Source organism: Podarcis tiliguerta, assembly GCF_965153285.1.
Source record: "Podarcis tiliguerta genome assembly, chromosome: 8".
Lineage (NCBI taxonomy): Eukaryota > Metazoa > Chordata > Lepidosauria > Squamata > Lacertidae > Podarcis > Podarcis tiliguerta.
The window spans coordinates 15,891,584-15,913,731 of record NC_139541.1 but is presented as its reverse complement, the minus strand read 5'-3'; the positions used below and the strand labels follow the sequence as shown (position 1 = coordinate 15,913,731).

General features: G+C 46.5%; 1 protein-coding gene across 3 annotated transcripts in view; it reads right to left on the bottom strand.

Moving 5' to 3' along the window:
• LOC310683726 (solute carrier family 2, facilitated glucose transporter member 5-like) overlaps positions 1-22,148 on the bottom strand; it is a 43,803-nt gene that overhangs the window by 9,916 nt on the left and 11,739 nt on the right. For 2 of the 3 annotated variants that reach the window (XR_014514508.1, XM_083454048.1), the window contains exons 1-7: positions 11,593-12,229; positions 6,698-6,796; positions 6,098-6,258; positions 4,573-4,697; positions 4,250-4,402; positions 2,596-2,721; positions 231-418 (exon numbers count right to left, since the gene is read on the bottom strand). Coding sequence is in view for 2 of the 3 variants with exons in the window: in XM_083454048.1 (XP_083310174.1) it covers positions 231-418; positions 2,596-2,721; positions 4,250-4,402; positions 4,573-4,697; positions 6,098-6,258; positions 6,698-6,796; positions 11,593-11,646 (906 nt within the window). In the remaining variant the exon portion in view is untranslated. Of the gene's footprint in view, positions 1-230; positions 419-2,595; positions 2,722-4,249; positions 4,403-4,572; positions 4,698-6,097; positions 6,259-6,697; positions 6,797-11,592; positions 12,230-22,148 lie in introns of those variants that run through there. The other variant, XM_083454049.1, reaches the window with a different exon arrangement.

The following is a 22,148-nucleotide window of genomic DNA, read 5'->3' as shown; positions in this document are numbered from 1 at the left end:
GCCAAGGAGCCCGCATTCGCTCCATAGGACGCACAAACATTTCCCCTTAATTTTTGGAGGGGGAAAAGTGCGTCCTATAGAGCGAAAAATACGGTACCTCTGCAAAGGAAGAAGCGTGATGCATAGCCCAGAGTCAGGAGACATGGCGAAGTTGCTCTTAGATCCCCTTCTAGTGAGGCCCATCACACCCAATGATGGTCAAGTGTTACTTGGGATGCTGGTTTACTTACTGCGTTAATCCCGGAGAGCTGCTGCCCCGCCATCATCACGATGATGGAGATGAGCTGCCAGCGGAGGCCTCGGTAGGTGAAGAGGGTCAGCACGGACATCCGCCCCTCGGCTTTCTCCGCCTGGTCCTCCAGGCGCATCTCCTCCATCTCCTCCTCTACGTCATCCCAGCCCCTCAGCTTCTTCAGGGCTGGATGGGAAGAAGGAAGGAAGGTCACCAAGGTGGCAGGAACCTGGCAGAAAAGACTGGAGGTGCTTTGCCTGCAGCCCACGCCACTCACAAGGTTGTTCATTCATGAACAGCAGCGGTTCCTAAACCTTCATGGGTCCTTGGTTCCATAGACCCAACCCCAGTGCCATCCTGCCCAGCTGCTCTATAAAAGGCATTACAGTGGTACCTCGGGTTACATACGCTTCAGGTTACAGACTCCGCTAACCCAGAAAAATTACCTTGGGTTAAGAACTTTGCTTCAGGATGAGAACAGAAATCGTGCTCTGGCGGCGCGGCAGCAGCAGGAGGCCCCATTAGCTAAAGTGATGCTTTAGGTTAAGAACAGTTTCAGGTTAAGAACGGACCTCCAGAACAAATTAAGTACTTAACCCGAGGTACCACTGTATTCAGAATAGCGGTCTGCACAACCCACTAAGGAAGACAGTAACACAATAACATTTAAAACAGTAACGATCAATAAAACAGTAACGATCGATAAAATATTTGAGGGAGTCGGGCACCCCCGAAGTTGACAGGCGTTGACATTCAAATGATGTGCGTGAACCACGTCTTGTGATTATGTAGGGCAGGGCTTACCTGCCCCCCTCTCCAATATTTTATCCAAGTTGGCACCCCTGGTAATGATTAATCGCACATTTATTCACAATCCAATTAAAACTAGTTCAATTAATTCAACAAAAATAGATGGACTTGATCCAGCAATTCAAAGACTGTTGGTAAGTTACACCGCCAGCACCCTCCGGGCAATCCCACTTCTCCCCTGGGGGGGGTAATGCCCCCTTTGGAAAACCACTGTCAATCCATTCTCTAGACGTTTTGGGCTACAACTCCCATCAGCCCCTGCAGGCATTGACAGGAGCTGGAGTTCAGCGTCATTGGGAGGGACCACAGGTATTCAGAGGCTGTGTCACACCTGAGCTCAGGCCACAGGAGATAGCTTTGGTTTGACCAGCAAGAAGCTGCCCCTTAAGTTATGAGTTTGGACTTTTTACAGATATCCTACCACTCTCGGAGACAGGATAACCGAGCAAGGAGTTGTTTGTATGCCTCCATAGCAGTTTGCAGGTAGTAAAATACACACTTGTTAGATGTAGTTTCATATTGCTCTCCTCTACCCAGCCTCCCTCCCAGTGGTGGATTTTTGTTGTTGTTTAGTCGTGTCCGACTCTTCATGACCCCATGGACCAGAGCACGCCAGGCACGCCTGTCTTCCACTGCCTCCCGCAGTTTGGTCACACTCATGTTTGTAGCTTCAAGAACACTGTCCAACCATCTCGTCCTTTGTCGTCCCCTTCTCCTTGTGCCCTCTATCTTTCCCAACATCAGGGTCTTTTCCAGGGAGTCTTCTCTTCTCATGAGGTGGCCAAAGTATTGGAGCCTCAGCTTCATGATCTGTCCTTCCAGTGAGCACTCAGGGCTGATTTCCTTCAGAATGATCTTTTTGCCATCCATGGGACTCTCAAGAGTCTCCTCCAGCACCATAATTCAAAAGCATCAATTCTTCGGCAATCAGCCTTCTTTATGGGCCAGCTCTCACTTCCATCACTACTGGGAAAACCATATCTTTAACTATATAGACCTTTGTTGGCAAGGTGATGTCTCTGCTTTTTAAGATGCTCTCGAGGTTTGTCATTGCTTTTCTCCCAAGAAGCAGGCGTCCTTTACTTTCACGACTGCTTTATGTATAAGCTAAACAAGCTATAGCTTAGGGCCCCACTCTCTTGGGGGCGCCAAAAAAAAATTAAAGGAAAAAAACAACTGGATGTGCATTTCCAAAATATAAGACAAAAAACAAATAAAATAAAACCTACATACAGCAACAGTGCTTTGTAGGCTCCTATGATGTAAGTAATGGGCCCCGCCTGCTAGCCTGCTCCCTAGAATATCACTGGTTTGCTCATTTCTCTATATAGGGTGCCTACATTCTGCATGGACTGGTTGCATGGCAGCATGCGCAAATGGCTTTAGATATCTATTAGGTCCATAAATTACCATATAGCACATATCCAACACAAAAAACAGTGGCAATTTTTTTGTTGGCAAAGGACAGCTGGAAATATAAAGGTCCCCATTTACTTTCAGTAGCTTAAGACCTCCCTCCATTTTAGATTGCATCTTATAAGTAGGTGTTTTACCTGCTTTGGCACTCGCTTCATCTCCCTTCTGGATCAGCAGGTACCTGGGACTTTCAGGGAAAAAGGGAAGCAGGAAAAGCTGCAGTACTGCAGGGATCCCAGTTAGACCCAACAGAATTGGCCAGCCTGCAACATGAGAAAAAAGAGAAATGTTGCTATGCCTGCAACAGAATAAGACACATGAGGAGAGCTTGCTGGATCAGGCCAAAGGTAAAAAGGTAAAAAAACAAGCAAACAAAGGACCCCCGGACAGTTAAGTCCAGTCAAAGGTGACTATGAGGTTGTGGCACTCATCTCGCTTTCAGGCTGAGGGAACCAGCGTTTGTCCACAGACAGCTTTCCGGGTCCTGTGGCCAGCAGGACTAAACCGCTTCTGGCTCAATGGGACACCGTGACAGAAACCAGAGTGCACGGAAACGCCGTTTACCTTCCCGCTGCAGCGGTACCTATTTATCTACTTGCACTGGTGTGCTTTTGAACTGCTAGGTTGGCAGGAGCTGGGAAAGAGCAACGGCAGCTCATCCCATCGCGTGGATTCGAACCGCCGACCTTCTGATCGGCAAGCCCAAGAGGCTCAGTGGTTTAGACCACAGCACCACCCGCATCATCCTGTCCTCACAGCGGCCAAACCAGATGCCCATTATGGGAAGCCCTTTGCGATTCCCAGCAACTGGGATTCAGAAGCATTACTGCTTTGGGCAAATGGAGGAAGAACATAACCATTGTGGCTATTAGCAGTCTAGAGACTTGACCTCCTGGCATGTGTCTAATCCTCTCTCAAAGCCATTCCGATTGGTGGTCACTGCTGCCTCCTGCAGAAGCCAATTCCACAGTTTAACTACGTGCTGCGTAAGTCAGTCATCTATTTTTATTCCCATTTATTTATTAGACTTCTATACCACCCTTCGTCATAATATCTCAGGGTAGTTCACAAGATAATAATAGCAGCCTGTTGGACACAGGAAGCTCTCTTACACTGAGTCAGGTCATAGGTCCATTGAGGTCAGTATTGCCTACACTGACAGGCAGTAACTGCAGGGCTTTGGGCATTTAGAGGCATGCTGCTTGTGTTGGTGGAAGCAGAACGCAAGTCATTGTGTCTAGTAGCTGTTTGCAGCTTTGCCCTCCACAAATTTATTCATTCCCCCCACATTCTGCAACTATTTTCACTCTGCTTTTCCTCCGCCCTCCCTATCCCTTTCCTCTTTTGTGTCATGTCTTTTAGATTGCAATTCTGGGAACTAGGTAGCTTGTCTTGTTCTTGTTTTTTTTAATGCAAGCAGTTCTGGGAGCCTCTTTGGCTGAAGAGCAGGAGGTTTTTTTATTTTAAAAAAGCCTCTCTAAACAGATACCGTATTTTTCACTCTATAAGATGCACCAGACCACAAGACGCACCTAGTTTTTGGAGGAGGAAAACAAGAAAAAATATATTTTGAATCTCAGAAGCCAGAACAGCAAAAGGGATGGCTGCGCAGTGAGAGCAGCAATCCCTCTTGCTGTTCTGGCTTCTGGGATAGCTGTGCAGCCTGCATTCGCTCCATAAGACGCACACACATTTCGCCTTTTTAGGAGGGGAAAAGTGAGTCTTATAGAGCAAAAAATACGGTAAATAAAATGTTATCGGAGCAGGAAACTCGACGCATTCCTCATTTACCTTCTGTGCTTCCGAGGATCATCCGCATGCCCAGAATCTGAGCAGCGAGGATCCCGATGGTGATGAAGAGCTGCGGGACCACTCCCACGGCCCCCCTTAGGTTTTTGGGAGACAGCTCTCCCAGGTACATGGGGACAACGTTGGAAGACAAGCCTGGTGGAAAAGACAGCAAGACAAATGCAGATGAATCTGGGAACGACAAGAAAAGGGTGCAGCGTATCCGAACCCACCCCAGAGGAAAGGTCTGATTAGAGGTCCCAGAAAGGCAGGCCTTCTTAAGAAGGTAACTTGAGACAGGTGCTCAGGTGCTCTGCTGCGCTCACCTGCACAGATGCCAATGATGATCCGACAGACGATGATCACTTCGAAAGTCTTGGCCACCTTGGAGGCTCCCATGAGAATTGCAGGGATGATGGAGAAGATATTGTTGATCAGTAAGGTGCCCTTTCTGGGGAGGGAGGGAGGGAAGTGTGGGTTAACCAGTCTCATATAACCAACATGCTTAAGTTAATGGTTAATGCCATAGTAGAGCAAGCTGTCCTGCCAGGCTTAGCCTAGTCACTTCCCCTCACCTGGAGAGGAAATACCGTATTTCTCGCTCTATAAGACGCACTTTTCCCCTCCTAAAAAGTAAGGGGAAATGTATGTGCGTCTTATGGAGCGAATGCAGGCTGCGCAGCTATCGCTGAAGCCAGGAGAGCTAGAGGGATCGGTACGCACCAATCTCTCTTGCTCTCCTGGCTTCAGGGATAGCTGCGCGAAGCCTCTTCAGGGCAATGGGAGGAACACTCCCCCTGCCCCAAAGAGGCTTGGCACGGCTATCCCAGAAGCCAGAACAGCAAGAGGGATCGCTGCTTTCACTGCGCAGCAATCCCTCTTGCTGGAGAAGCGCTGCACAGCTTTCCCTCTCTGTGCAGCGCCTCTTTAGTGCTGAAGAGGTGCTGCGCAGAGAGGGAGAGCTGTGCAGCGCCCCTTCAGCGAAGCGGGAGGAGAAACGGAGCCCCTTCCATTTCTCCTCCAGCTTTGCTGGAGAAGCGCTGCGCAGAAAGGGAGAGAATCTTTTTTTTCTTGTTCTCCTCCTCTAAAACTAGGTGCGTCTTATGGTCAGGTACATCTTATAGCGCGAAAAATACAGTAGGTGAGCAAGCCTTGGGTGGCCCTGCTCATAGCTTCTTCGAGTTATTCAAGCCCCTTCGCCACGGCAAAGCAGCTTTGGCCACCTCGTGAGAAGAGAAGACTCCGTGGAAAAGACCCTGATGTTGGGAAAAATTGAGGGCACAAGGAGAAGGGGACGACAGAGGACGAGATGGTTGGACAGTGTTGTCAAAGCTGCGAACATGAGTCTGACCAAGCTGCGGGAGGCAGTGGAAGACAGGAGTGCCTGGCATGCTCTGGTCCATGAGGTCATGAAGAGTCAGACACAACTAAATGACTAAACAATAGCAAGCAAGCCTTTGTTCTTCCCCAGTCTACCTAAGAAGGTCAGCTTGGGAAGAGGTTTGAGCTGGTTGCTCCAGCTCAACCACATGGCTCTCACAAGCCACTCTTGAATTCCTATACCAATATTTGGAACTTTTGCAGCAGAGTCCGACAACAAGAATCTGGTGTGGTCACCAGCTCCCCATACCTGTTTCAATCAGTCATAATAAAAAGTCAGAGACGGCACTCATGCAGAGACAGGAGCAGAAGAGAGACTCCTTTCTGGCTGGTGCTCCCAGGAGCCACGGGAAGTTGTAAACCCTTTAGGGCAACAACATCTAGAAGGCCCTATCCTGGCTGCTCTTGCTTTGCACCCCCTCTGCATCACACCACAACCAGCAATGTGAGCCAGAATCACGCTTTGCTTACCTGCCGCATTTGTTCACCATGGGGCCAACCAAAAGCGACCCAAAGAACCCTCCAAGTGGGAAGAAAGACACTGTGATCGACCAGAGGGCTGTTATCATGTCCTTGCTCATGTATTCCCCATTCCTTTCATAGTAGGTTTCGTTGTAAAAAGCTTTCATGAACTGGAAGAAGAGAGGTATCACAGGTTCATTAACAATGCCCTCTTCTAAGTAAGCCAAGAACAGGGAACCTGCGGATTTCCGGATGTTGTGGGACTACAGAACCCATCGTCCATGAGGACTGGTCGCTCTGGACGATGGGTATTGGAGTACAACAACCTCTGGGAGGCCACAGCTTCCCCTTTACCTGATGTAAACCATGTCAACGTTCACCATTTCTGGTTGATGGTGCTCAAAGTTCTATCAACAAAGAAAGTCTTTATATTATTATTAATACTTTCCAGTCCTAAGGCCACAGGGTGGGTGGGTTGCAACATTGTAAAATGCAGCATTAAATCAGCAAGTTTATTGCGCTGGCCTATCTGCATGAGGAGAAAGGGATCTCTGGGCTCCGGTGATGCAAAGTGGAAAAGGTGTGAGCGAGCACAGAGACTCTACCTACCAGTTCTGGAGAGTTTATCACGGAGACGTTGTAGCCGTACTGGAAAGATGAACCAAAGGCAGCCACGAAGGTCACCAAGCTGAGGACGAGGGTCATTCTCTGCAGGCAAGAAGAGGTGAGAGTGGTTGGAGGGTGAACCAGCTTCCTAAAATCAGCCCAGGAAGTGTCCTTCCTTATCCCAAACGTGCAAAGAGCAAGGAACCACATGTGGCCCTCCTCACCTCTCTTATCCGGCCCTCGGAACTCTTCCCAAGCCACACCCCCTTTGCCGGCTCTAATTCGCACCCCAAGACCACACCCCCAGGTGGAAATGTGTCCTTGAACTCTGATCATGCCTCTTGCTGGGATGAAGGACAGTATTTGCAGGAACTAGCCTTGTACACAAAAGGTTTAAAAAAAGGTCATTCGTTGCCCCACCCACTTTTGTCTCTGGCCACACCCACCACTGGCTTTTGGCGCTCGGAAGGTTGCCCAGAAGGGAATGTGGCCCTCAGTCCAGGAAAGTTTCTGTCCTACTTTGAAGGCAAACCTTCTGTATTAATTAATCATTTACCCTGCAAGAACCTATTTAATCCTGTTTGAAAAACCAGGAAAGTATGGCTTAGGCTAGGAAAAAGCTAGAGGAACACCGTTGCCCTGACATCTGTTACCAACTGTTCAAAACAGCACAGTGCTGTGATGAGAAATGGCAGCTTAACTTTTCATGTACGGGTCCAGAAGGATGGATCTGCAGTCCCATGCGGAGTTAATAGAACTATAGAGTTGGAAGGGACCCAAAGGCTCAACTAGCCTAACTACACATCCATACTCAGCCATGACACTCACTCAGTGACCTTGGGCCAGGCATGATCTCTTAGCCTGGCTTACCTTACAAGACCGGCTCCCTTTTTCTTTGAGCCATTACAGTGGTACCTCAGGTTACATACGCTTCAGGTTACATACGCTTCAGGTTACAGACTCCGCTAACCCAGAAATAGTGCTTCAGGTTAAGAACTTTGCTTCAGGATGAGAACAGAAATCGTGCTCCGGCGGCGTGGCAGCAGCAGGAGGCCCCATTAGCCAAAGTGGTGCTTCAGGTTAAGAACAGTTTCAGGTTAAGAACGGACCTCCGGAACGAATTAAGTACTTAACCTGAGGTACCACTGTATTAGGATTATTCATTTCATTCATTCATTGCTTTCTCTTTTTAAGAAGCCCCAGAGCGACGTGCAGATCCAAACTCACCAACATTTAAAAAGCAAAGACATGGAGAAAATATTGGATGGGTTTTTCCATCACTCCCTCCCACCCCCCACCCCCGGAAAAAAGTCCTGTATTTCTAGCTGAACAATTTAGGAAGGATGGATGACCTTTCCACGCACGTTCCGAAAGATCCTTCCACATCACAAGGTACCAGCCTATAAACAACGTGGCACTTCTGGCCAAGGTTGCAGCTGGGGGCTTTTTAAAACACTGCCAGGGCATAAAGAGTTTCGTTCCCCGTCTTCCAGGAAGGTGGATCATATTTTCCATTGAGGACCCAGGCCTTCCCAATGACCACAGTTGACCTTTTTGCTCTCTCTCCTCCTCCCACCTCCCTGCCCCCCCCTTGACATATTCTGGCGCCCACCCAAGCACCCCGGAGGCAGATTTATTGCTGGCGCATCGCCTCCCTAACTGCAACAGTTAGATGGTTGCAGCATTTGGGATTTTTTTCAGTTCAGGGAAAGTTTTTTTCTCCCTCTGTCAACACTAGAATTCGTGGGGCTCCAATGAAGCTGAATGTTGGAAGATTCAAGACACATAAAATAAAAGTGCTTCTTTGTGCAGCACAAAGTTTGTTACGGAAATTACGGGGAGCGGGGCACATGTTTAAAGTTGTTGAATGTTGCAAATATTATGCATAAATGTATCATTTCGACTTGACAGCTCAGGGAAGTTACCTAGCTTTAAAAATCATATAAAATCAACTCCTTTGCCAGTTTCCTTCATTCCACCGCTTTTACCCACAGCGCCACCGGCTTCCCTCAATCATGTATAACCCTCCCCTTTTCTGATGTAGCAATGATGTAGTGATGATGCTTAATTAACTGTATGCTGGGATAAGATAGAAGCTTTTAAAAGTCCTTGTCACCCATCCTCGGGATTCAAAATTCCTCTTTGAACCTGTTACACAATAAACTTTGGTCTACAGCTATTTGCTCCAGTTGGTGGCTGGACTCCTTCCTTTATTCCACAGGAACCCGCAGGCTCTGCCTGACGAGCTGGGTGACTGAGCAGCCTTGCACCTAGATTTTTCTGTAACATGTTAATCTATGGAACTCCCTCCCACAGAAGGCGATGATAGCTATCAACTTGGGACAGCCCTCAAGTGCTCAGGCCTGCTTGAGGGTTCCCCAAAGACAACTGGCAAGAGCAGGATGTTGGACTATATGGGCTCTTGGCCTGATCCTGCAGGGCTCCTCTTATATTCTTAAGTGAGACCCAACACCAATTCCTAGGTACTGTAACTGGTTCCACTGTTGAATGGCTCTCACCAAAAAGAGGCAATCAGTCTTCCTCCACTTAAGTCCTTCTGATCGATTTGCTCTCAGGAGAGAACATACATGGGCACACCACACATTTAAAGTACATGATTCCCCCCCCCCAAAAAAAACCAATCCTGGGATCTGTAGTTTGTTAAGGGTGCTGAGAATTATAGTTCCAAGGGGTGAACTACAGTTCCCAGCATTCTTAAGGGGGAACAATGTGCTTTAAAAATTCAGTGTATGCACAGCATTCACACTGTACATTTAAAGCAGTATCATACCACTTTAAATGGGGAATAGGGAGTCTCCTAACAACTCTCAGCACCTTGAACAAACTGCAGCCCCCAGGTTTCTATGGGGGAAGCCACGACTGTTTAAATGGTTCCGTAGCATTATAAATGAATGGTGCGAACGTGGTTTTACTCTCTTGAATTATGGAGTCTTTCAGTCATTCTGGTTCAGCTGATGTTAAAGTCCTTTGAACTTCTAGCTTTCAGCGACTTCCAGGGACTGGTCTACTGTCCATGGAGCAATTATCTTCAATTGCAACTCGCGTCCTTCCTGACCATTGGCTATGCTGGTTGGGGCAGTAGTTTGTTAAGGGCGCTGTGAGCTACGGTTCCCAGGATACTCTGTGAGGAAGCCATGCTCTTTTAAATGTACAGTGTGAAGGCAGCCTTGCAAGTCTTTGTCATCTTCTACGCAAGAGACCTCCAGGTATTTTGAAAAGGTATGGGGCTGATGCCAACTTTAGTGCACAGCTGGCTTGCCATTTCTGCTTCTCTCATGGGGAAATTGCATACCACAGCATGCAAAAGTGCAACATTTATTCTTGGTAGAATGGGACACTTCCCCCATGCTATGACTCTGAGCATGTGCAGAATGCATTACCAAATTGGCACATCCAACCTCTACAGGCTTGGGTTGGGTTGAGCATCCAGGCCAGAAAGCGTAACTGCCTAAAATCAGGCTCTGGAAAGTCTCCCTTTGAGAACTAAACACTAGGAACTCAGTACACGCTCAGAGGCACTCACTTCACTACTAATTCATATGTTTTAGGCTGGGCATTTTGTCATTGACAAACGGCTCCTGGGTCTCACGCTCACATTTATGGGTCTGTAGGGTTGGCTCAAATGGGACGCAGGTGGCGCTGTGGATTAAACCACAGAGCCTACGGCTTGCCGATCAGAAGGTCGGCAGTTCGAATCCCCGTGATGGGGTGAGCTCTCATTGCTCGGTCCCTGCTCCTGCCAACCTAGCAGTTCGAAAGCATGCCAAAGTGCAAGTAGATAAATAGGTACCACTCCGGTGGGAAGGTAAACGGCGTTTCTGTGTGCTTCTCTGGTTTGACAGAAGCGGCTTAGTCATGCTGGCCACATGACCTGGAAGCTGTATGCCGGCTCCCCCGGCCAATATAGCAAGATGAGTGCTGCAACCCCAGAGTCGTCAGCGACTGGACCTAATGGTCAGGGGTCCCTTTACCTTTACCTAGGGTTGGCTCAAGATGTCTCTGCCTTCTCCGCGGACCTACAATGCATTCTCTGAGGGCTGTGACCCAAACCATGCATCACCAGTCAGCAGTGAAGAGATTCAAAGTGCACCTGTGGAACTGCCTGCTGCTTCATGGATGCGTGCCTGCAGTAATAAAAACCCTGCCAGCCCAGGGTTGGGTTGTTTGCAAGTCACGCCACCCCTGCACCTTTGGCAATTAGCAGGGCAGATTATCTCCCCTTGTTTCCCTGCAGTGCTGTTGGGCATGCACAGGCTCCTTGCTTGGAACAAAAAAAGAATGTTGCAGACCAAGGAAAAACTGCACGGTGCTTAAAAGACTACAGAAAACGGAATCTCAGACATCGGATGCTGATTGCCAGCATGCCAAAATGTTGCCCAATCAATATTGTGCAAAGATGTCTGTAAGGTTGGAACCCGGGTGCCTCAAATTCTCAACATCATAACTCCATTGCCTCTTTTTCTAAAAAATAAAATAAAAATAAAATGCCAATATTTTTCAGTGCACAACCACCTGCTCTTCTGACAACGTGTCTTTTTGGACCTTTATGTCATGGGGTTTTGTGACCAGGGGAACTTCGCCAAACCCTCAGCCTTTTCTGTCTTGCAGTGACCCTGCCACCCCCACCCCCCCACCAACACACCCTGAAAAAAAATCCTTAGAAACAGGCCTGTTTCCAAGATCCAGCAGCAAACAGACTGTGGTCTGAGTCCACACCCTCCAACATTCCGCATTAAAATTGGGATATGCTGTTGTAAAACAAGAGGTTCTGTGTTGCAATTGGCAAAATTCTACTGTATTTTTCCCGTTTACCCCTCGACCCACATGCCCACAGAAAAAGACAAGGAAACAGCGTCGTCTGCCTGCCAGACACTCACCCCCTTCCTGCCTTCGCATGGCACGCCGCCCGTGTATTGATTTTCAGTCTTCATTTTAAACGCTCCTGCTGTCAGTTCTCTGAGTTGCTGCTCTGTTTGCAGCGAATGCCCCAAATGGAAAGAAGGCAGATATATATATATAGAGAGAGATCTTCAGTATATGCACATACATGCACCTTGAGTGGAGCAGGGAACACCCAGCAATATTCTTTATAGCCCAACAGTGGGTGAAGTTTGCCCTCTGAACTTCCTCGAGATGGGCATGGCTGTCTCGTGCTGTCCTTGTGGATCGGCTTCTCTTTGCTCCTTTCAAGGTTCTGGGTTTGCAAACAGTCTTAAGGAGGGCGTGCGCTGCGAGCCAGGATCAGTGGCAGAGCACATGCTCCCGCAGGCAGGCGTTCCCACGTCCCATTATACAAAGCAGCCCCGAGTTGGCAGGAGTTGTGGAAGGGGCGTGGAAGAGGCGCATGCACACGCTGCCTGATCGGCTCAGAGAGAGCCGCTGCCTGTCAGAGTTGAGGGTGCTGGCTGTGAGTCTGCAGAATCTTGCCCTCTCCCGATCTGCGCTCTCCTCTTGGAAAGCGTTGCTTTGCTGCTGCTGCTGGAAAGCAGAGGAGGCTGCCAAGACCGTCTCTCCTTGCAAAGGGGCGGATTGAGCAATAACGAACGAAATTCATTCCAGCAGCGCATTGGAGCTCCGTCACACCACTAGTGTGGTCAGAGAGAAACATTTTGCTGGAGACAAATGCTTGGTTTCTACACACCGACCAAGCCTGTTTGGGACTGATCTGTCTCTGGTGAATCACTGTCTGCAATTTTGTCTTTTTTGGGGAGATGTTGTGGATGTCGCTTAAAAGAAAACTTTTTCAAGCATGCACATAAACGCCCCCGAGTTTCAGGGTTCTTTCCCCAGGGCTCTAGAAGTTATAATGGGAAAACCCCATGTGGAAAAGTTAAAAATCACCCTTTAAGGCTTTCAAAGTGGATTAGAGAAATTCAAGGATGGGAGATCTATTAGGCTGCACACACTTCTTTGGCGATCACTCGTAGCCGAGTAAGATTGTCTTCCATAAACACGGTTTCAACAATGAGTCCATAAGTGACTGTGGAGGCCAATTCTGGACCCACACATCCTTCCACAGTGGGGACATTGGTTCCCGGGCGGGAGTTGATCACGGTGTGGATTTGCCAAGCGTGCCTTCCTCTTAGCACGTTTCTCCCTTGCGTTCCGAGTTCGAGTGTCTTCAAAGTCCATGACACCTTTGGTAAAGGTTGTTCTCCAATTGGAATGCTTGCAGGCCAGTGTTTTCCAGTTGTCAGTGTTTATACTACATTTTTTTAGATTTGCCTTTAAACCTCTTTTGTTGACCACCAGCATTACGCATTCCATTTTTAAGTTCGGAATAGAGTAGTTGCTTTGTTGAAAGCACATGGCTTCCCCTCAAAGAATCCTGAGAACTGTAGTCTGTCAAGGGTGATGGAAATTGTAGCTCTGTGATGAGTAAATTATAGTTCCCAGGATTCTTTGAGGAAAGTCTATGCTTTAAATGTGCTTTCAACATATGGTGTGTATTGTTTGTATAAAAAGTTAAAGCCATGGTTTTCCCAGTAGTCATGTATGGAAGTGAGAGCTGGACCACAAAGAAAGCTGATAGCCGAAGAATAGATGCTTTTGAATTGTGGTGCTGGAGGAGACTCTTGAGAGTCCCATGGACTGCAAGAAGAACAAACCTCTCCATTCTGAAGGAAATCAGCCCCGAGTGCTCACTGGAAGGACAAATCCTGAAGCTGAGACTCCAATACTTTGGCCACCTCATGAGAAGAGAAGACTCCCTGGAAAAGACCCTGATGTTGGGAAAGATGGAGGGCACAAGGAGAAGGGGACGACAGAGGATGAGATGGTTGGACACGAGTTTGACCAAACTGCGGGAGGCAGTGGAAGACAGGAGTGCCTGGCGTGCTCTGGTCCATGGGGTCACAAAGAGTCAGACACGACTAAACAACTAAACAACAACAGCTATAGTCCACAGCTAAGTAGAACCTCCTGGCTCAGGAGAAGTATGCTGCAAAACACTAGGCTGGCTGTTTGAAGGGCATTTGAGTCCTCACTTTGAAGGAGCCCTATTTGAAAGCCTCTGTGGTTAGAAGATACATAACTCTAAGTAGGGTTATTTCTTCTTACACTGGTGAAAGTCCATAACTTGGTGGCAGAGCATCTGCTTTGCATGCAAAAGGTCCCAGGTTCAATTCCTGGCATCTCCAGGCAGGACTGGGAGAGAACCCTGCCTGAATCCCTAGAGTGCTGCTGCTAGTCAGTGTAGACAATACTGAGCCAATGATCTAAGTCAGTATAAGGCAGCATTCTAGGTGTGTGTGTGTGGTGAGTTTCGCTCAGTAGTTGGCACATGGACTGAGCAGACACACAGATCATTTGGTGACACTCTCCGCCCTGCTCTGGTGAGATGCGTTATATTTCTATTTAAATTGTAGCAATTCTTTCCAAATGTGCAGCTACACATATAGACAAGCATGCGCAAATTTTATGGACACGTGTGTCTTCTTTTGCAACGTTCTCCCCACCACCACCACCTGAAGACCAGTTGTAGTTGTTGGAGAGCAACGTGGGAGACTCTCTGTCGCATTCTGCTTCTGGCTGACATCTGACTCTCCACTGCTGGAAACAGGAGGCTGGGACAGATGGGCCCAACAGGATTCCTTCTTACACATTCACTGAGGAATGCCTGATGCTGCTTTCAAAGGAACTCCAGTGTTCCCTGGAACACACTTCTAAATCTTGGGCTCAGAGAAGCCTCCATCAACCCGACGCCCTCCAAACCTTTTTGGATTTCCAAGTATCATCTACTGGGTTGGGGTCCATGGCATTTGTAGTCTAAAACATCTCCGAAGGCTGCCGGGTCAGGGAAGGATGGCTTAGAGCCAGGATGCAGAGCTTGTGGTCCTCCCAACTACAACTCCCATCAGATCCAGCCAGCATGGCAAAGGATATGGGAATGATGGGAGTTGTAGTCCAGTTGCATCTGCAAGGCAATGTTCATCCACTCCAAGGGGTCTGCTCGGCATAGATCTAACATTGGCTATAACCCTCCGAACATACTAAAGGTTGCATGCAACTAAATTTTACTCAGGTTAGACCCACTGGAATCAATAGACCTAAATTAGTTGCAACCATCAATTTCAATGGGCCTGCTCTTGAGTAGGACATGCATTGGATACAACCCTAAGCCCATGTTTATACTTGTTATAAGAATTTTTAGGTCATATATATATATATATATATTGTTCAGTTTCTGTTAATTGATTCTCATGAAAACTTACAGATTCTGGCTTCACACAATTAACTCAAGGCAGTGTCAATTTACTCTTGGCAGAAAGCCAAGGTCTGCTTGACCTAGAAACTACTTACTCTGATTGGTTAACGACCAGCACTCAACTCTGTTATCTAGGAATGCTTGCTCAGTTTGGTGTTAGGTGTGTTAGGAGTAGGAGTGCTGTGTATGGTTAAGAGAGAGAGAGAGAAAGAAAGGATTTATTTTGCTTTGTTTTGTATGCAGAAACTCTGCTGGTTTCTTTTCCCTTTTAATAAATCCTGTAAATAGTTATTCTGAGTCTAGCTGACTAGTCATTTCCACCTCAACTAGCTTCTTCGCTGTGCAGGAAAACTCTGCTACGTTTGGGCTAAAGCCATTAGAGCTATGCCTGACACTTCAAAGTTCCATGAGGTTATGGGTATTGTGCTGCCAGCCTGAGTTGTGGTGGTGTCAGCATCAACGGTGTTGGTTCCAGTAGTTCCAGAAGTTGTTGTTCCTGTTGGTGCATCAGATGGACACTGGTTGGTTCCTGACTGTTGTGAGCTGGTGACGCAGTGGACACAAGGACAACAGACGCAGCGTGTGAATGCTGGTTGCTGTGGTTCCTGTTTTCTCTCTCGGTGGTCGTGAGTAGCTGGTTCCGGGTTCCAGGGACATCGCTCTCAAGATGGCCTCACAACCAGTTCAGATGGCTTTTGAGCGTCTGAATGACTCCAATTACTTGCTGTGGTCAGAACGCATGCAGGCAGTGCTGCAGAGGGATCGTCTCTGGCAAGTGGTGAGTAAGTTTCCTGCGAAGCCTGATGATGAAGACCTCGATAAAGACCAAAGAGCAAGGGCCACAATTGTCTTGGGGCTGGAAGATTCCCAGTTGCCGTATGTGAGGGGAATCAAGACAGCTAGAGGTGTGTGGCAAGCACTTAAAGAACTCCATGTGCGTGAGACAGCGGTTTCCAAGCTGTTCATTCGCAAGGCATTGTACAAGGCAATGTTACAGCCTGGGGTTACAATGCAGGAACACCTACATAGTTTACAGTTAAAGTTTACTGCGCTACAGGAAAGAGACTGTGCGTTAGACCAGCAGGAGAAGGTGGCTATTATTTTGAGTTCTCTCCCGGAAAGCTGGGATAATTTAGTTTTGTCTCTAGAAGGTTTACAGGAGCGTGATTTATCAGTCAGTTATGTCACTGGGCGTTTGATTGAAGAATGGCAGAAGAGACAAGAAAGGTCGTTTGCTGCAGAGGCTTCTACAGGCGGGCGGTTTGGAAGGAGTTCTCATGCCGTGCCAGAGGTGACGCAAAAGCAGCGTACCGGTGAGGAGTCAGCGTTTGCTGTTAGGCGTTGTTTCCGATGTGGGTCTTCAGCGCATCTAAAACGACAATGTCCGGAGTTGGTCAAGTCTCAGTGGCCGGTGCAGGAGCAGAGACGAGATGAGCAGCAGCAGCAGCAGCAGCAGCAGCAGCGTAAAAAGAAATTCTTCAAACGAAAACAGTCGGCTCAGCTGGTGACCGCAGAGGTCAAGATTGCTGATGAGAAACAAGCTGTCTGGGTGGTCGATTCGGGAGCGTCTCGGCACATCGTAAATTCAGATGAATTGTTTGTTTCCAAGAACTCAGCACAGCGCAGCCAGGTGGCTCTAGCAGACGGAAGTACTTCCGAAGTGATTTCGGGGGGTGCAGTTTTTGTTCCTTGTCTTCGTGAATGCCTGCAAAATGTACTTTGTGTACCTTCATTAAGGAGCAATCTGATGTCTGTAGATTGTTTGCTAAAAGCTGGGTTTAAAGTGTATTTTGAAGGAGACAGTTGCATTATTAAGAAGGCTGGTGAGATTTTAGGCACTGCTAAGTCAGAGGGAGGCTTGTTTTGGCTTAAAGCAGGATCTCAAGTTGCAGCAGTAGTCAGTAAATCTCAGCCTGCAGTGAATAACAAAGCTATACATGACAACTGTGTGCACTTATTGCATAGGAAAATGGGGCATGCTGGCTGGAAAAGTATATTAAAAATGTCTAAATTGGCTGATGGGGGTGATTTAAAGAGCTGTAACAAGTACCTTGATTGTAATGTTTGTAAAAAGGTTAAAACCCACAGAATCTCTTACCCCAGAAGTGACAGAGTTAGTGAGTCACCGCTACAGCTGGTTCACATGGACGTAATTGGTCCATTTCCTGTAAGCAGGGGTGGATCGCGTTTTTCATTAACAATTGTGGATGACGCCACGCGTTACTCTTGGGTTTTCCCCATGAAGAATAAGGGTGATGTGTTCACTAAGTTTAAAGGCTGGGTGGCATCTGTGGAAAGATTTCTGTCCATTAAACTCAGAAGGATTCAGACGGACAGAGGAGGCGAATTTATGTCAAATGCTTTTAGAGATTGGTTACAAAAGCGTGGCATTGGGCATAGAAAAACGAACGCTTTTTCCCCAGAGGAGAATGGCGTTGCAGAGCGAAAACATAGATCTTTACAAGATATGATGTTTGCCATGCTTGATGATGCTGATTTGCCCATGTCTTATTGGGGGGAGAGCATGCTCACCGCGTGTTATCTCCAAAATAGGCTCTTTCATCAAACAATAGGTACAACTCCGTACTTTAAATTGTTTCACAAAAAACCCAAAATTGACCATTTGCATGTGTTTGGATCAAAGGCCTGGGTATTAATTCCAAAACAAATGAGAAAGAAGGGAGACCCTAAGACTAAACAGTTAGTGTTTGTGGGTTACCAGGAGCTGGGAAAAGGTTTCCGCTTTGCTGAAGGGACAAATGGCATTGTGATCTCCAGGAATGCCAGTTTTTGTGAACATAGTGGCTGGGAGAGACTACATGCCAATACCGAGGTTTGGTTTGAACCTTCTCAGGAGCTTCATGACTCTGAAGGTAAACATAGAGAATCAGAGTCTGAGGGGGAGGAAAGTTCAGATAAGAGCTCTCAAGAAAGTGGAATTAGCCAGAGACCAGTTGCTAAGCAACAAAAGAGAGGTCGTAGTTCTGAGGAGGAAAGTGGGTCAGAAGAAAAATTTTCTCCCAGAAGATCTAAAAGACAAAACAAAGGAGTGCCTCCGGTGCGTTTTTCTCCGGATACTGCAAATGTGTTTAGTGTAGTTGCAGAGCCCAAGAGTTTCCAGGAGGTGTTAAAGTTGCCAAAAAAGGAGGCAGAGCTCTGGAAACAGGCAATGGAGGAAGAGATGTCCTCTCTGAATGAGCACAAGGTCTTTACACCAGTAGCAGCGCCTGAGGGGGCAAAGATTGTAGGCTGCAGGTGGGTGTACAAACTTAAACCTCTGGTGACAGGAAAGTACAAATACAAAGCTCGTTTAGTGGCTCAAGGATACTCTCAGAGGCCTGGAAAAGATTATGACGAGACTTTTTCCCCTACTGCTAAGGCAGAAAGTGTAAGGCTGATTCTAGCGCTTGGAGCAAAGAGAAAACTCCTGTTAAACCATTTTGATATCCAGACTGCATATTTACATGCATCAATATCAGAAGACCTGTATCTAGCCGAACCGCCTGGTTATGAGACAGGTTCCAATAGAGTGTTGAAATTAAACAAAGCTCTATATGGTCTCAAACAGGCTGCAAGATCTTGGAACAAATGTTTCCATGAGGCCTTAGTGTCATTTGGTTTCAAGCAGAGTACAGCTGACAATTGCGTTTATGTACGTGGTACAGGCAGTGATCAAGAGTTTTGTCTGATTTATGTAGATGATGTATTGTATGCTTGCAAAACTGATAAACAAACTAAAAGGTTTGCCAAGCAATTGTCCAGTAAGTTCAAAATGAAAGACTTAGGCCCGGTTAGGACATATCTAGGGTTGGAAGTGTGCTGGGCCCAAGATGGCAGCTGCCTAATTAGTCAGCAGAACAAAGTTAAACAACTACTGACTACATACAGGATGCAGGATTGCAAAGGGGCAGTGGTGCCTATGGATCCAGGTTTCATAAAAACACTTCATATAGATGAGAGTCCTGAATTTGAACATCCTGATGTATATCATTCTGTAATTGGAAGTTTATTGTATCTAGCACAGTGGTCCAGACCTGATATTAGCTATGCAGTAGGCATATTAAGTAGATTGGTCTCAAAACCCACACTAAATGCCTGGAAAGGGGTAAAACAAGTTCTGAGATACCTCAAACAGACAATTGGCTATATGTTACAATTAAATTCTTCAGAGGATGAAATGTTGACCTGCTATTGTGATAGTGACTGGGGAAATTTGCCAGATAGAAAATCTGTCACAGGACTAGTCATAATGGTCGGTGGAGCTTTAATCAGCTGGCGGTCACGCAAGCAAGACATTGTAAGTGTGTCCTCAACGGAATCCGAGTACGCCGCATTGAGTGAATTGTGCAACGAGGTGATTTATTTCAAGCATTTGTTAGCAGATTTAAATGTAAATTGTGGAGAACCAGTACGGGTTTACATTGATAATCAGGCTTGTATAACCTTAAGTAAAACAGAGGGTTTCAAATCACGTTCCAAACATATCTCTGTAAAATACCAAAATGTACGTTGCTGTGTACAGGACAATATAATCACATGTACTTATGTATCAAGTGAAGAAAATGTAGCAGATGTATTAACTAAACCATTGGCAAAGATAAAGAACAAGCAAATGTGCAAGAGTTTAGGTTTGCTGGAAAAATAATCTCCTACATAGGTGTTATTTGATGTTAATTGTCCAGCAGAATCTGTGAGGGGGTGTTCAGTTTCTGTTAATTGATTCTCATGAAAACTTACAGATTCTGGCTTCACACAATTAACTCAAGGCAGTGTCAATTTACTCTTGGCAGAAAGCCAAGGTCTGCTTGACCTAGAAACTACTTACTCTGATTGGTTAACGACCAGCACTCAACTCTGTTATCTAGGAATGCTTGCTCAGTTTGGTGTTAGGTGTGTTAGGAGTAGGAGTGCTGTGTATGGTTAAGAGAGAGAGAGAGAAAGAAAGGATTTATTTTGCTTTGTTTTGTATGCAGAAACTCTGCTGGTTTCTTTTCCCTTTTAATAAATCCTGTAAATAGTTATTCTGAGTCTAGCTGACTAGTCATTTCCACCTCAACTAGCTTCTTCGCTGTGCAGGAAAACTCTGCTACGTTTGGGCTAAAGCCATTAGAGCTATGCCTGACACTTCAAAGTTCCATGATATATATATATATATATATATATATATATATATATATATATACCAAGCAAACCCACATATAAATATATAAACCACATGTCTGAAACCCATAGGAAAAGTCCTAAAGCCTTTTTGACTCTTTCAGTCACCTCAAATATTTCTCTACAGGTCAAATTTAAGGTGTGAATAGGGTGAGCCTGTGACCTGCCTCAGGAATTAAGTATTATCATTACAAAAGAATGGCCAGGCTCCCCAGGTAATTCAATCAAGTGACCATTAACAGGTAACCTGGCAGACAGGGTAAAAACAAAGCACTCAGATTTCTGTTGTAGACCGCCTTTTCTGTGATGTAGGTACGATGTATCTGGTCTTGGGCTACACCCCTTCTGTGATACATGTATGATGTTTCTGGGGGTGGTCTTGGACTCCAGTGCGGGCAATTTAAAATGTCTATAGTAGGGCTTGCATGCATGGCTCTGCGTCCTCCTCCTCTCTCCTGCGTGTGGGGGAGCACCCTGTTGCAACAGTTAATAAAAGACCAGGCTTACTAGCTGCTTTGCTTCTCAATATTCTCTGGTTGGTCTGTTATTTTCTCCTACCGATAGAGAACCTACAAAAGGACTATATATGGGCTCTTAGGTACCCCATAAGGGAAAAGGAGCAGTTTTTTTTACTTATATCAGTTGCATGCAACTAAATTTTACTCAGACGCGCTGGAATCAATAGACCTAAATTAGTCATGGCCATCAATTTCAATGGGCCTGCTCTTGAGTAGGACATGCATTGGATACAACCCTAAGCCCATGTTTATACTAAAGCTACAAATCAAGCCAAGCATATTTTACAAGCCCATCAGTGCACCCTGGCGAACACACAGTCTTCCGATGGCATGAGTGTCATGACAACCTGCAGGTTCTTATCTGCTGCAGCCATCATCCGCCTTCACAGCCGTTGTAACATACCGCTTGTTATCTTCTGCCCGATCTGCCGTTGAGGACTTCTTCCATCTTTCTTTGTCTGTCTCCTATCTCCCCCCCTTTGACCTTACCGCCTTGGGTGACCCTGCTGGGAGTACCAGACTCCTGACGGCTTCGCTCGCAAGGGTCATAGGAACGTGCAAGCCCACTCACCATGACAAGGTGATGATCCAGCGAGTGGTTTCCAGAAACTGCTACTCACAAGCATTTCTTCCTTTGATTATGGAGACAGAGTATAGCCATTATGGCTAGTACCTCAGAAGAGAGCAGGGGGAAAAAGCCATTCACATTAGGGGCCATCACTGCCTCTTGTGGCAGTGAGTTCCACAGTTGAACTGTGCTCCGCATAAAAAAGCAACAGCTTTTATTTGCCCTGAATCTTCCAGCTGGAACAACAGGATCAGGATGCTAGACCTAATGAGCCGCTGGCCTGAGGCAGTAGGCTTTTTAATGTTCTTAGCTTGGTGATAAGAGCCGAGATTATCTTTTAATCCGTGCAGAGGGGAAGTGAACCATTCACAAGGAAGAGTGAGAGACAGCACAGATATTCTGGCATTAGAGGCTGCTAATTGACACCTATATTCCGATCAACATCCTTAGTCTGATTTAAACCCACAAGTGGCTGTGCTGCACTTCCTGGTGGATTGTAATTTGACTGCTTCATAGAATCCTGTTATCTTATTCCTTTGAACTTCCTCCTTTAAAAACTAGGCTTGTGTGATCAATGTGATGATGGGGATGAAAAAGGAAAAAAGAAAAAGAAGAAGAAAGCACAGAATAATATTGCCATCTCTTCTCACATTTGCTTCTTTTTTGCCTCAAAGCCAGGAAGTGTGATAGGGAGGGAAAACCTACCCTATTAGCACAAAGGATTACAAGAAGCCAATAAATTCTTTTGCTTTATAGCCAGCTTCTTTCTCTCCTCTGAACTTAATTACTTTATAATACATTCCAGGCTGGTATATGACTTTCCAGCTCTGAATCATGGAACCACCACTAATTCTTATGGGGTTGTGTTGCAGCTGAAATCTGCCCTGTATCACCAGTTATGGCTTTTTTTATTTTCTTTTTTCTTTGCTCTGGAAAAAGATTTCCAACACTTAACTAAACAGTTCATCTATCAAAAGTAGT